This window comes from Dermacentor silvarum, chromosome 1 (assembly GCF_013339745.2).
Source record: "Dermacentor silvarum isolate Dsil-2018 chromosome 1, BIME_Dsil_1.4, whole genome shotgun sequence".
In the NCBI taxonomy this organism is placed as follows: domain Eukaryota; kingdom Metazoa; phylum Arthropoda; class Arachnida; order Ixodida; family Ixodidae; genus Dermacentor; species Dermacentor silvarum.
The window spans coordinates 32,691,766-32,706,120 of NC_051154.1; the positions used below are offsets into that span (position 1 = coordinate 32,691,766).

The window sequence follows — 14,355 nt, forward strand, 5'->3', positions numbered from 1 at the left end:
GGAACTGAACAGGTTCATTCTGATATGTTTTGGGTTTTGGTTGGCGTGCTAAGTATATCCGCCCCTATCACAAAATTCATTTCCCGGATTACGCACGTGCCCTCTGAGCGCGTCTACTGCAGTCCTCCCGTGAACAAACATACCGCGTTCACGAAGCACTCGCAAAAAAAGCCAAGGCTTTAACAACTGCCGTCGCAACGTAAACAAATAATACGGGAAAAACTTTAAGAAGGAATGAGGAGAGAGATTATCGCGACCTTGAGCGCGAAAAAGCGCCCCACCTTCCCTTCTCCATTCACTTCTGTTTGCAAATCCTCATTAAACAGTTCCGAGCATGTCCTCGTGTCTTTTAGGTCGTGTGTAGTGTCAACTTGTGTCGACAGGTTTGCGGCGCTGTCCACAATGTCTACGAAACAACTGTCCTTCCACCTGACCTAGCTTCGTAATCCCCATAAAGAACCTACGAAACTTTCTCCTAACGTTCGGCTGCCGCCTTTCTCTTGCACCACAAACCCTGAGGCCGCATTTCGCACTGGAACTGCTCTCTAAAACCGCGAGTCAACAATGGAAGCGCGCATCCTCTCCCGCCGCCAGTGATGGCCCCTGATTTGTGTCGGAAGGATTCTACGGTGGGCTTATCGCCTAAGCCCACGGATGGCGTAGGAACGGCGCGGTCTCATTTTGACGCCTCTTCGCGCCCTGTGCTCCTCAGCCAGGGTCGAGGCGGCCTCCAAGGGCCTTGCCGAGTCACGCAAGCCACTAGCCGCTCGCTGCTGCTTGACCCCGCTGCGCACTGCTCTTGCCCCTCGCCGGCTTGTTCGTCTCCATTTCCCTTCCGCTCGCGCGCCGGCCGTGCAACCGCGCCGCGGCGGCGCGGTGCAAAAGACATTCGCTCACATGGGCAGCGTTAATGACCTGCTTAATAACGCGGCCACTATATAGCACCGCGTGCGCGTTGGCGCCTTTTGTACGCGACTCACCGTGCCTGGTGGTTATTATTTTCCTGGCCGCGGGGGAGAGCGGCCGTTAATCTTTGCCGGGCCGTATAGAACGCTCACGCCGCGAGTGGCTCCTGTCTCTCGGTGCCCCAAGCCTGGGTTTCGCTCCTTCGCCTCCCTGTAACTGTTTACTGTGCTCGTCCCCACCCACTACTTCCCTCCTTTCAGTTGCGAGCACCGCAGTGCGTATGCTGCAGCGGGAGAATAAAGAACTGGCAAACAGACGCTCGCAAACGTCGGAGAAGGGTAGTACGACGCGGCGCGTGTGTACTGGCGGGAGCATGCACAGCCACCGTAATGAGCAGCATCGGGCGAGCGTGCCGTGCCGCGGGCGTGTTCGGAATATGAACGGGAAACACTTCCGGCAATGAGCATCGCTTGTACGTCTGCCGCATAAACGTCACTTTAGACCCGAAAAATGAATTTGTCAAGAGCCCTGACAGCGTGACGGCTTCATTTTCTCCTTTTAGATGTCCCTCTCTGTTGTACCTTCCTTCTTTAGCTTCGGAGTAAGGACGTGTTAGGTGGTAGAAGGTGAACCTATAGCATCAGTCCTTTTTCTTTCTTTAACCATATGTTGTTGGAAGAAGGCTCTTCATAGCTAGTAAGAAATATTGAGTGAACGAAACACGATTTCAACCAAGCACCTTTTCCGGCACTTTAACAGACCTAGAAATTAGGTTCAAGCAACAGCACCATACCGATGACAAGTAGGCTGTCGCAAGGCAGAGTTCTTTCCTTTTTAACGCTGTGGGATTATACAGGTCGAAACTGGGCCATCGGTGTTGCACCCTAGTTTGTAAGATGGAAGTTTGTGGGTTGATCCAGAAACCAGTGCAGGATTTGTGTCCTCGTGAGGGTTTTAAGAATAAAACTCGGTCTCGGTCCACCTATAGGAGGTATGTCGCCGCAGGAACGACCTGCGGGGTGAGAGTGACCTAACGGGGAAGAATAAGAACCACAGTGGTGTGACGTAAGAAGCCCGTGACAGGAGGAGTGACAGTGGTTGTACGAGTGCGATGTGGCGGGCACGCCATATAGTGTACAATGCTCTCCACCGTACTGTGCTGTTTGGAGGTGGTTGTAATAAAGCGAAAGCTGTTTTGTATATGTATGTGTGCGTTCTTATATAGGGTGTTTTTTTTTCTTTTTTTAGTTTCACCAAATTTTTATCAATCGCCTTTGGCAGATAGCATGATTTTAACCCTTGCACTAAATGCAAGGTGGAATTTACTAATAAAAAAATGCCACTAATTAAGTTTCTTATTAATTAATTTACAGCACATATCGCAATCTACGAATTGTAGCTAGCGCGTTTGCAAGGCATATCGACTTGGCACGAAGTCTGAGAGTGAACCGGTTTCAAACCACTGTCAAACTTGCGCTAAAAATTCACTGTTGTACCACGTTTTTTTTTTTTTCTTCTTTTTTTTTAATGCTATTGTATGCATGGAAGCACAAAAGTAACTGGAACGCCAATGTGTTTCGTCCGACACTGAAAATTAATATCACGGGAATGGTGTAATCCTGAGAATTCGTTCCAAGCGGATAGGTCTTGCGAACTCACCGGCTAAAATTCGTAAGTTGCAATATAGGCCCTAAAGTAATTAATCAAAGAGTTAAAATGGAATTATGATAATTATTCAATTAATCATTGTGATTTCTTTTAAAATTAATGTCCGCCTCATCGAGAAATTTAGCTCAATGGTTAGAATTGCATAGGTTAAGTGGTGAACTCGAGGACAGCAGCAGTACCTCATATTGTCATAACTCACATCTGATCATGAGGCAGGACAAGAAGTCCCGCGGATGTCGATAAATAATCATTGAATGATAGGATCCAATTATGCTATCGCATTGCAGTCACTTAAGTGACGCGTGAGGCCCAGTGAGATTCTTTATTTTTTTTTTTCGCTATGAGTAATGAGATGGTGTGTTGGAATAGACTTGTTAGCTTTGCCTGTCATGCATCTCCTCGCCGAACTAAAGCTATGTGGCAGGACTTGCTGTGTGTTTCCGCCACGATGACGAAGAGTCATAACGAAGACGCAGCAGATACTAAATAGGGAATGTTATTGCAAACAAGTGTTTCGCAAGCGTACAGGTACAAGTTGCGCAATAATGCTAATTACCTAAATAATACACGTCTTAATTGGCGTTGTAGTGAAAAGCTTCTGGGCAAATGGTGCAGTCTCTCAGTTGAAACCTGTTATTCCCCAAGCGGCGTTAATTTACCAGGACCCATGAGCATAACACCAGTCATTAGATTTTCGTCTCGTAAATGTGCGGCGAAATACATTAGGTGTTCCAGATATTTCCCCAAAAATCATTTCTTAACCACTGTGGACAAAACTCGTAGGGAGCGCTGATCTATTCTGCGGCACAGTTTAGAGACATTTATCTCGAAAGTGGTGCTAGTCTCAGGATTACTGGTCAGATTTCCTCAAGTAACCAATAAAAAAGGGAATTAGTATATGTGTAATTTTTAGTTCTTTCTTGGAGCAAGCTTCCTCACGCTAGCCCCGGATAATATTGCATTGCTTGAAAGAATTTCTTTTGCGTTTTCTCGCCCCTACTTCAAACCACACACACAAACAAAAGAAGACTGGTTCATCACAGTTAAAATTGTTTTAAAGTACGTAGATTCGCACACATCCCTTCCTTGCTGATTTTCCGTACGTGCGCACAGGTCAGAAAAACATGTATGTCGGGGTATTAAAACAAAACCAGATGCGTAAGGTTTTGCAACTGGAATACCTATTTCTGTGCCACTTGTCTTTTCAGAGCCTGACCTGCTCAGTTGGAAAAAAGACCGTGCCTCCACAGCAGAAGTCTTTCCTTGACTTCTGTTTCGATCCAGTCAGTAAGTACACCAGCGAACTCACGTTCTACATCGGTATATGTTTTACTTTCTGCATCGGTTCCTCGATTGAAGTGCGAAGAAGAGACGACAGCGAACATCTAGGCTTTTTTCATTTATTCAAAGCTCGTAAGCCCCACCTCTAACAAACGCCTCCTCTGGGAATATAATAAATAATGCTTTTGTTGTTTAACGCGGTGTACCCACACCGTAAATGCCATGCGGTACAAAGCAGCACCAAGTATGGGACAAATACAGTGAAAGGCACGAAATTTGTAATTTTCTTTGTAACTCATTTCTCGTCTGAATAGGCAAAAAATTTTCGTGCCAGCGTTCCTTAGGTAAGTGCAGGCTTTAGGGCAAGAGGCAAACAATATTCTTGTAGAATTGCACAACCTGATCGCACGAATCGTCCGTAGGGCCCATCGGGCTGGTGCTATTGCTACATTTAGAAATACATATGCCATTCTAGATTGTGTTTTCTTTTTCGTCTAGCCCTACTCAGATATCACATACACATGGGAGGTGGAACTTGCGATTGAAGACGTCACCCAACTTTCCCGAAAAACGACTGCGATTTCCCGAAACCTTTACGATTTAAAACATTTCATTTGCGTGCGGGTTTAGTGGCCTCATCTTTATGCCTCAATTACAGTCCTGAAATGCAGTAAATGCCTTGAATAACGTTGTTACATGCACGCGCAGCTTTTGCATCTCCAGCGGTATTGCAGTTTGTTTTTACTTTCTTTTATGTCGCGCATCCGTTAGAAACCCTGACCTGTATTCAAAAAAAGCTCTTACGCTAAAATTGTTCATAAGAACAAATTACAGCCAATCCTTATGCTGGGCATATTATTAGTGCAGGCGGCTGGCCAATAGCAAAAATCACTTATAAACTAAAGGTGAATTCAGCCCCTGGTTCTTAGATAACCTAGTAGGTGCCTGGTCAATGAGGGTTATCCGCTGGTGCTCAGTGAGATTGTTGTTACATCAAAGGTAGGTGCTATCGATAGTCGCTATCGGCAGTCGCGGGCATGGACCTAAGAAAAAGGCTGGAAATACGCACACTCGGCGCTGACCTCCGCAGTGCGTGTACCTTCTTTGCTTTCGCCCGTAATTTGAGTGTACGTGCTACTTAAACGAAGCGCGAGCCGGTCCAAAGCTTTGTATTACTCCTGTTTGCAAGCTTTAGGTGGGCAGTCGACTACTTTTTAAAGTACTCGTATCAATGTCCCGCAAAAATCCGTAACGCCATAGTTTAGGCAACGGAGCTTGATTCCGGTAAAGTTGTATACATTTTTTTGTGTGTGGTCGTAAGTTGGCGATGTTCCTTCGGTATGACCATTCCATGCGCAGCGAACCGAATGCTCAACTGTATTACGCGGGCTGTGATTTGACCTATTGTGGGCCATTCTTGGCAGGAACGCTAAGCGGTGCATAACGACGGGGAGGAGAACGAAAAGACTGCGCCTACCTTGTGGTCGACGTGACCGCTTTCTTGCACTAATCGGTATGCTTCGGCGCTGCGGTGCCAGATGCTTCATTGGATTCTGCAGTTTTCCTAATGGCAGGGGCGGTCATCCGAATAACTGTCATCCGTCGTGGCACGGCGCCAACTTTGACCGCAGGGTCACTGGAGCTACGTCGTCCCATGCCCAGCTCTCGCCGGTCTGCCATGGAGAAACTGATACGAAAGCCTCGAATGAACGAGTTTAACCATCTTTTACGAGTAGAACGGCTCCAAATCAATACTGCAGAAATCTTCACTCACGAACAGAACCTCAGTGACAGTAATTACAGCCAATAAGTGTTACAGTAATTGCAGCCAACAAGTGTTCTAGAATAAACTGACTCACATTTAACCAATGTAACTCTAAATGCTTCTAGACCTAATGCTGACATATATACGACTATTCCACGAAGTCTCCTAGCAAGAAGTTGCTTCATTATTCACTGGGCCAATGATGGCAGTCAGTTCTATACGTGTATGTCAGTCCTCTCCCTACACGTAGTCCAATCACTTACGCTATGAGCAGCTGTAAATGTACAACCGAAATGCAGCGCTGCGTGATTTTTCGGCAAATATAAAGCGGTGACACGGCAGGTCTTCGCGACTAAGCTGCCCTATGAACATCTGTCGCTTGCGAAATCATTGCGAAAAATCACGCCTCCCGAAAAGAGATGAGACGCAAAGCTGCCGATCTTGCGCGACACATGCCCACAGCTACAGTGGTAACTTGAAAGACGACAGATTATTGCACCCGCCCACCACAACGATCTGTCGGCCGTCCTCGAAACACAGCAACCACACAAACCAACTTCTTATTCGGAGTCCGCGAGCGATATTCCCGCTCCCGTCTTAGCGTTATATAAACATTCGGAGGCAGCTTCATTCTCTGTATAAAACTCTCGACAAACTGTAGGCAAGGAGAAGCGATAGTAGTACATACACTAGCTTGCACAGAAATTCCATTCGGGCGAGTCTAGATGTTTGGATAGAGTGAAAAGAAAGTGCGTCATTCGGTGTCGCGGGACCCCGGCCTATTTCTTTTGCTTATGGCTCAATTCTCTTGACGTCGAGTGCGAATGACGAGAGTTTAAATTCGTGCCGTACGCGACTTGAAAAGTGCGAGTACGTTGTCGAAAGATCGCGCGCCGTTGTGGAGCTTACGTTTTGCAAAAGAGTACGTGCAGATTCTGCGACAATAGTGAACCGCTTGTGTCGGGCTTGCAAAAAGCACTGTCGACTTAGGCGCCTTCGTCCGTTGCCCTACGTCTGTGAAGTCCATCCGTGATTATGTTAGACACGGACAGACTTTAGAGAACTAAAGTAGCACATAGCATACCGTTTTCAAATCTTTATCGAAATGTGAGTTTAGAGGTGTGCTGCACACTTGCGTAAATAACTTCACGATAAGTGGTGAGTATGATTTATATGAGACCACAGTTGTATTGCGTTGCTTTAAAATTATTATCACCTGCGTATTCAAACTATAAAATTTAGCCCCAAATGTTGTTTCGTTGACTTAATGCGCACGAGTTTGGAATGAATGTTTAGCTATCCACAGTATGAGTGTTGAGATTTTATATTAGCCAATTCCATGTTATGATGTAAAAGACGCAAAAGAATGTCAAGAAGAAGTTACAGCACAACAAAAAGCGTTTCCTCTTCACATTGTTTCATGCCATTTACACCACAAAATACTATCTGTTATCTATTTTTATTATTATATATTATCTATCTACTATCTATTAACCAACTAGCCCAGCAACAAGTAGCAATTAACAAAGTTCTCGCGTTTTGAGTATTTCTTTAATTATTGAAATTACTTCTCGGCTGGCGCACTGGAAATATTAATACTTACGAAAATACTGGGGTAACAAAAAAAGGAAGAAAAGACAGACGAGAAAAGAACCAGAAATGCAGCACGTTCCACATTATCATTTATTTTCTTCCTACCATACATTTTCCAGGAGCGTGTTAGACTAACCAGCAAGCTCAATTTTCCATGCCGTGGGTATCGCTTTGAAACACGCAGTCTCCAAATCATTTTGGGGGCTAATTTATATCTAGACCATCTATACTTGACAAGTCCAAATAATGAAATTAGAAAGAAAAAAAATCAACGCATATCCACGAAGTGAATGATGATGAGTGGGCGAAGCACCGAGCCATCATTCGAGTAAACCCCAGCTACGGACGAGAGAGAAAGAGAGCGCGCGTCGGGAACGAATTCCCTTGTGCTATGCAGCGTCCCTAGCTACAGTGTACTAGTACCCTAGCTACGGACGAGAAAGGGAGCGCGCGTCGGGAACGAACGCCCTTGTGCACCGCAGCGCCCCTAGCTACGGACGAGAGAGAAAAACGCCGGAAGCGTTCTCCGGAAGCCGGAAGCTGGCTTCCGGAACCGGAAGTGGAACCGGAAGCGGAACCGGAAGAGGAAGTCGGCTTCCGGTTCCGGCTTCCGGAAGCCGGAGCTTGGCGTACGTATACTATACATATACATATATGTATGTATATATGCGTATACATGCATACATACATAGCGGTCTCCATGCCAACCAGAGCTGCGGACTACGAGGGGCAAGGTTCGGCCCTAAGGTGATTCGCCCCTAAAAGACATACAGAAGCACACAAAGCAGAATACTCGAGACGCCATTTACGAAGTATTGTTGAGACTGATAACCCACGAGACCATCTAAGGCACCTTTGTATCGCGTGACATCGAGGTATCGCGTCAGTGTTGTCCATCAACATTCCGCAGCTCAACGTGTGCGTTCAGAGTAGGTTGCAAACAGTCTGCTTGTCCAAACTGTGTAGTCAACAACCCAGTTAACATCGGAGGTGTGGCACAGTGGCCCACTGGACGATCTCATTTTAGGCACACAGAAAGTGACTTGTGTAGGTTCCGCTTTTAAGAATTCCGTGTACAAATGCTTGATCACGCCTGTCGAGGCCAACAACCTATGATTTTCCCTAACCGTAATTTCACTCAACGCTCACTGTCTAGTTTAACGACTGTTTTTGCTGCCTTTTGTAATGGGTGCTGCGTATGCATGGCTTTTACTGCCATCTATTTATTTTCTGCACGTCTGGACAACTCAAAAGAAAAAGGTACGACTAAACAAGAGCCGTGTGTCCTACCAAGTTCTGGCGATACGCAAGAGGCCTTGTGCCCTTTTAATAGAAAAGCAAAACAACACCCCGCTGTATCGTCGCCAGCGATGACATCAGCGGCCGAAGCAAGACACGGTTCGAAGGCTGCCACAACAGTGAACGCTTTATTCTGTGGCGGATATCTTTTATAGGCACCAGCCAAACTAAAGAACAAGCGCCGTCGTACCACTTGACTGCACGAAGCCACACTCGTGCATTGATAACTTAACGACATTGCGGCACACTCGCGCAGCTTCTCAACGTAGCTGGCCAGTACCTAGCAGTGATCTAAAAGAATGAGTTGATCATTGCATGGCGCTTAGTATTGCACTGACGGAAGAACTGAAGAATGAACACAAAGGAACAAACAATGGACGGACGTCTATTGTTTTTTTCTTTGTGTTCGTTCTTCAGTTCTTCCGTCGGTGCAATACTAAGCGCAATACAATCATGAACGTGCACCAACTAGCCCCGTTCCTTGCTTTACTAAAAGAATGAGGCTTTGGCGAGATGCCACACTGGCACTTGAGCTTTGCGTAACTAAACTTTCCCACGTCGCGTATAAAACAAGTATAAGTGAGTGTGGAGGAATAAATTGCCAGAAAGCGGGCTGCCTCAGAAAAATAAAATATAGAACAAAAACTGCGAGAGAAAAAAAGCGAAAAACTCTACCTACGTTCCTTGAACACACACACGCTCTATCTCTCTCTCTCTCTCTAAGCTGCATGTGAAGGAAGTCTAGATTTTAAAAAATAAATAAATTTCTGTCATGTGTGTCCCATTTTTATGTAGCGTCTCTGTTTTTGACAAGATTCTTTAAAGTCGCGTTATTACTCACCCTTTCCTATATGATTGGGGATTATTATTATTTGATTTGTACACATATACACACAAGGACAAAAAGGGATTAAGGAGGGAGCAAGCTGACAACTGCCACCGAGAGGGGCACAACGCCTGCCTACTCCTATAGAAGGAGGAAATAGAGGAAATGAAAATATGAGAAAAGAAAAGAGGAAATAAAGAAATGACGGAGACACAGATAGAACAAAACAAAAATACAAATAATGTCTATAAACGGGAGGCCAAGTCAGTGTCCTTCAGAAAACTTAGCAGGGCTCGATGGGGGAAGACGCTAAGAAAAAAGACGCAGTTTCGCCCGAAAGGCGTAGCATAAATTGCGATAGCAAATTAGTCGTGAGCTATACGGAGTAAGGATAGTAGTTTTATCGACTGTATAAAGTTGGACACATTGGCTTACTAACTGAATTAACAAGCATGGTGTCAGTGCGCACAAGCAAACATGAATAGATCCCACTCAATCCGCACACAATCGCTGTCAAAACGCTGGCGTGAGCAAGCGCGCCAGCAGCAGTGAGCGAAGGTTCGTGCGGTCTATCTCTTCAACGGAAACTGAGCGGCGAAAGGCACAGCGCATACAAAGGTAGGAGCCATGTTGCAGAACGCTTTCAAGGTACGGTGAACGTGACCGCCCGGCGCCGCGAAAAGTAGAAGCACGCAGTTGCTTGCAGAGCAGAAGCCGCAACCCCTCCCTACTACGAAGCGGTTCGTTGTGAAAAAGGAAGGTTGGCGCTATCTTCTGCAGCCCTTGAGGGAGCACGACTCAGCGCCAAACCCCTACCTCCCGCGCTGCCTTCCCTCTTTCCTCCTTTCGCGTGGATGATTAAGTCGCCAGTTCCCCTTGCGCCCAGTCGCAAGATACGCATTTGGTTCCGCAGCTAAACGTCGCCTCCCCTCCCTCCGTCCTATCCCCCCACGGCCTTTCGCGCGACAGAAGAAGTCGCGTTTGCTCTCCGCCGAGCGTTCGCTCCCCGTGAAAGTGCGCGTCCCTCGCGGGCTTTTACTCGCACATACAGGATACGGCGTGCGGTGACGATTTTATCGCCGTTGGACTTTATACGGAACCTCACGGCGACGGCGACGACGCCGGCGACGCCGGCGGCAGAAATCCGCTTGGAGTGTCCATATAATTGCTGTCGCAATAAAACGAATAAAGTGGGAGTCAAGAACAAACGCGTAGTTGGCAGCAAGGCAAACTTGCCATAGGCCACCTAGCTAGTCACTACAGGAACGGGCGTCGCACCCAAGCCACCCAAGCAACCGGCTTCGACGAAGCTCTAGCGGGTTTTTATGGGTCATCGCTCACCTTCAACGCGCGCACGCTCGCATGACCGCCTCTTGGGCGCAACAAGACATAAAAACAGAAAATCGATCCCCCGAAAAAAAAAAAGAAAAAAAAGCCGTCTTTGGGACGCGATAGTACGACAGCGAACGAAAGTGTCTCGGAGCCGTCCCCTCTCCAAAGCACAATAAACCGGCTTACAGCCTCAAAAGCGCGCCTAGGATACAGTGGGCGCCCTCTGTGAGCCACCAAATGCACTACGGGGCTCGGCACCGTCCATTCTGCCGGTTTGGTAGGCTTGGCGCTCGAAACTGGCGGCGCAGGTGCTACGGGATGAAAATTAAAAAAACGAAAAAAACAAAACAAGAAATCGATGTGCGCTTCGCGCTCACGGTTGCTTTAGTTTTGTTGACGCTTGATAGATGGCGTTCGAGCCTCGCACTGCCGAATCCGTAAGACGAAAGCGTGTGAGAAAAGCTGCTGTAAACGCACAAAGCGAAATGGCGATTACGACTACTTGGTGCACAATTAGAGCCATCGGAAATGTAATGAATGTGGAGCTCTTAACTTCTGTAAGCTCGCCGCTGTTCAAGTCAGTTTGTCTGTCCGCCTTTAGCGGGACAGCTACCGTACCCTCCGCGCCAAGTTATTCCTACCCACTCACTTACTTGTGTTTTAGCAATCACTGCCCCCAAATACATAAACAACCACGTCTACAAGAATTTTAAGGAATACTTTCTTTTTGATTATAGTCCAGCGGAATAAACAACACAAACGCTTCAAGCACGCGCCATTCTATGAATAGGAATAAACAAGATAACTCTTATACTAATCCCAGCGCAAATCATTATTTGTATACGCGAGAATCTTCAGAACTTAGTAAATGTGTCAGTGAATATCTGAAATGTCTAGATAACAATGGTAAATCAAACGTACCTGTGCGAGAAGTATTTCACCAATATTTGTAACATTGGCGAAATAAGGGTAGTGAAGAAACAATTACTGGCGCATTTCAGATGCATTTACTCTTTTCTATCGTTTTCCGGAGGTAGAAGAGGAGTCAGAGACAAAACGCAGCCAACCGGTGGCGGTGCCTCAGTCCCATTCATGAGAAATCGCGGCAGTACTGTAATTACCTGATTTACACACGGAGATGCTTGAACTCTCGCAACAGAATCACACAAAACGTAAGGAAAACATAACATCTCACAGTACAATACTCGACACGATCACGAACAAAAGTGCAAAGTAATAGGCAGCATCGTAGGAGCTCACATTAACAATGCATCTTGGGAAGCGACTATAGAGGACTTTCGAAAACATAAACGAATTCTGCCATAAAATTATGCCCCTTACAAGCGCGATGGTTCGCTTACTATGTCCACTTAAAATCTCCCACTGTGGCAATTCCTGGTAGCTACTTTATTACGAACAGATTATCCTCATTGTCTTTTTTTACTAATCAATTATTCCTAACGCCATTAATTTATTTATTAATTGTTGTGGAAAAATAGAGAAATGGAGCGGCCGAGGTAGTCTCAATCTCTCAACAGAAACCTATGTTTAATTAACAGAACAGGTCGACAGAGGGACGCCCGGAATGGCTGAAATGGCTCCCGGTCGAAGGGCTGAAGGCAGCCAAGCGCCAGTCAAATCACGTCTAACGATAATAAAATTGCGACACCTGCGTCCGGAGTGGCTTTTAGACATTACGTTTCCTTGCTTGCGACGCGTGGCAGCGTCTTCTCTAGCTCATCCTGTTCCGCCGCGAATGTGCGGAAAACGCGCTAGATGCACTCTGCGCTGTTACACGCAAAATGTTCTTTTTCTTCATTCACGGTCCTTGTTTTCGTTTGCATCTGTAGCTTTATAATGCCACTGCAGAATAAACTTCTTCCGTTGAACAGCTTCAAGAGAGAGAGCAAGGAGAGAAAAGGTAGGGAGGGCAACCAGACGAACGTACAGTTTGCTACCCTACGCTGCGGGTAAGAGAAAAAGGAGGAGTGTCGCTTGCTGCAAGCGGACGTGGCAACACTGAGTGCTGATGGCACCCTTCTTTTTGGCGCTGAGCCGTGCTCCATCAAGGGCTGCAGAAGATAGCGCCAACCTTTCCTTTTCTCTTTACGAACCACTTAGTAGTAGCGGACGTAGCCTTGCAAAAATTGCCGGCAGTTACTCTGCCCGAGCGCCACCTATCAAACGCTGCAGCGTCGAAAGCCCGTCGCGGTTAATATTTTAACATACCAGCACTCGGGGACACAAGCAACTTGACACGGAGCGCAACAGGTTGCCCATTATCCAATCCCCGTCGACCCACGCACTCCTACCCCGTAACACGGGGGAATTTTAGGAGGAGCTGGAGTACCTGCCGCCTAAATACTCAGTGTCCCCGCGGGAACAGAATGTCACTTGCGCTTCAGCGAGCCACGACGAATAACAGAGTGAACACAGCGTTAAGCTGGTAGCAGAACTACGGGCGACGAAGGTTCCTGTAAAGGTTACTTTTTTGCACTAAGCATAAATACGCGGAAAAGCACGCTTTAGGTTGTGCAAACGCAGAAGAGATCAGAAACAGCCACCAGCCACAAAAATTAATAATTAATTCATTCATTACATAGATAGATAGATAGATAGATAGATAGATAGATAGATAGATAGATAGATAGATAGATAGATAGATAGATAGATAGATAGATAGATAGATAGATAGATAGATAGATAGATAGATAGATAGATAGATAGATAGATAGATAGATAGATAGATAGATAGATAGATAGATAGATAGACTAATTAGTCGCAATAATAACATCCCTCGCAAATTTATATATTAGTGGCTCCAGATTATTTTATGTTCGTACTAAAAAATAACAAAATTTATTACCGGATATTTTTTTTAGTCCGCTTATGAACAGCAGCCTAATTTTTCAGAATTGCCTATTCCAAAGTATGATGTGAAAACTGTCATTTGTGTACACACTGGGGGCCTCGGAAAGTGCGATAAAGAGCGCATGGCACAAGATGCGATGCCCGACAGAAATCGGAAGAGGGCTGAAAGAATCGAGCGTCTCGACAACCGCGTACTGATGGGACCGGCGCTTGATCATCAATCTATTGCGCTACCGACAGAGTTGAAAGCATGGTGGCGCATCTTTGAGCAGAAGGACTCAACTCAAGGCGAATCAGCTGAATACGCGAAATTCAGGCGAAACGTTTATACAGGAGCCCGTCGCGGTTAATTGGAAGTTTGCATATCCAAGGCCCCAAGATGCAATTACTGGCAGCGACGCAATTGCAATCCTTAACCACCTGGCCAATTGAAGGGGGAAATGGTGCGTACATGTTCTAACTGCATAGCTCTAGGAGCTTGCCAAGCGGTCACCGATTGCGTGTGCCTTTTTGGGAGCGAAGGTATAGAATAAGCAGGTATAAACTCGCCACAGTAAACACGTACCAACCAACTGTACTGTGGTCGCCACACTAGAGAGAGCAATTGCTTTGCTTTTTTCATGAAGTGGCTTTAGTAGAGAGTGCCACTGTTGAACGGAAACGGAAGCATGGGTGTAACGAAAAAACGAATACGAAATATTTTCTTGAAGCGCACTCTTCCCAGATGGTATGGATGCTGTGGTGCCCTAACATTGGTTTGCAGGACGAATTTGAGGTTTTCTTACGGCATGTTGTGAAGAAAGGCAAGGCGAA

At 46.2% G+C, this 14,355-nt stretch overlaps 1 protein-coding gene across 1 annotated transcript in view; it reads left to right on the forward strand.

The window, feature by feature from the left end:
• LOC125946210 (uncharacterized) overlaps nucleotides 1–4,400 on the forward strand; it is a 479,274-nt gene extending 474,874 nt beyond the window's left edge. The window contains exons 12-13 of the mRNA XM_049668882.1: nucleotides 3,783–3,894; nucleotides 4,354–4,400. Of these exons, the coding sequence (XP_049524839.1) occupies nucleotides 3,783–3,894; nucleotides 4,354–4,400 (159 nt within the window). The remainder of the gene's footprint in view (nucleotides 1–3,782; nucleotides 3,895–4,353) is intronic.
• The last annotated feature ends 9,955 nt before the right edge of the window (nucleotides 4,401–14,355 follow it).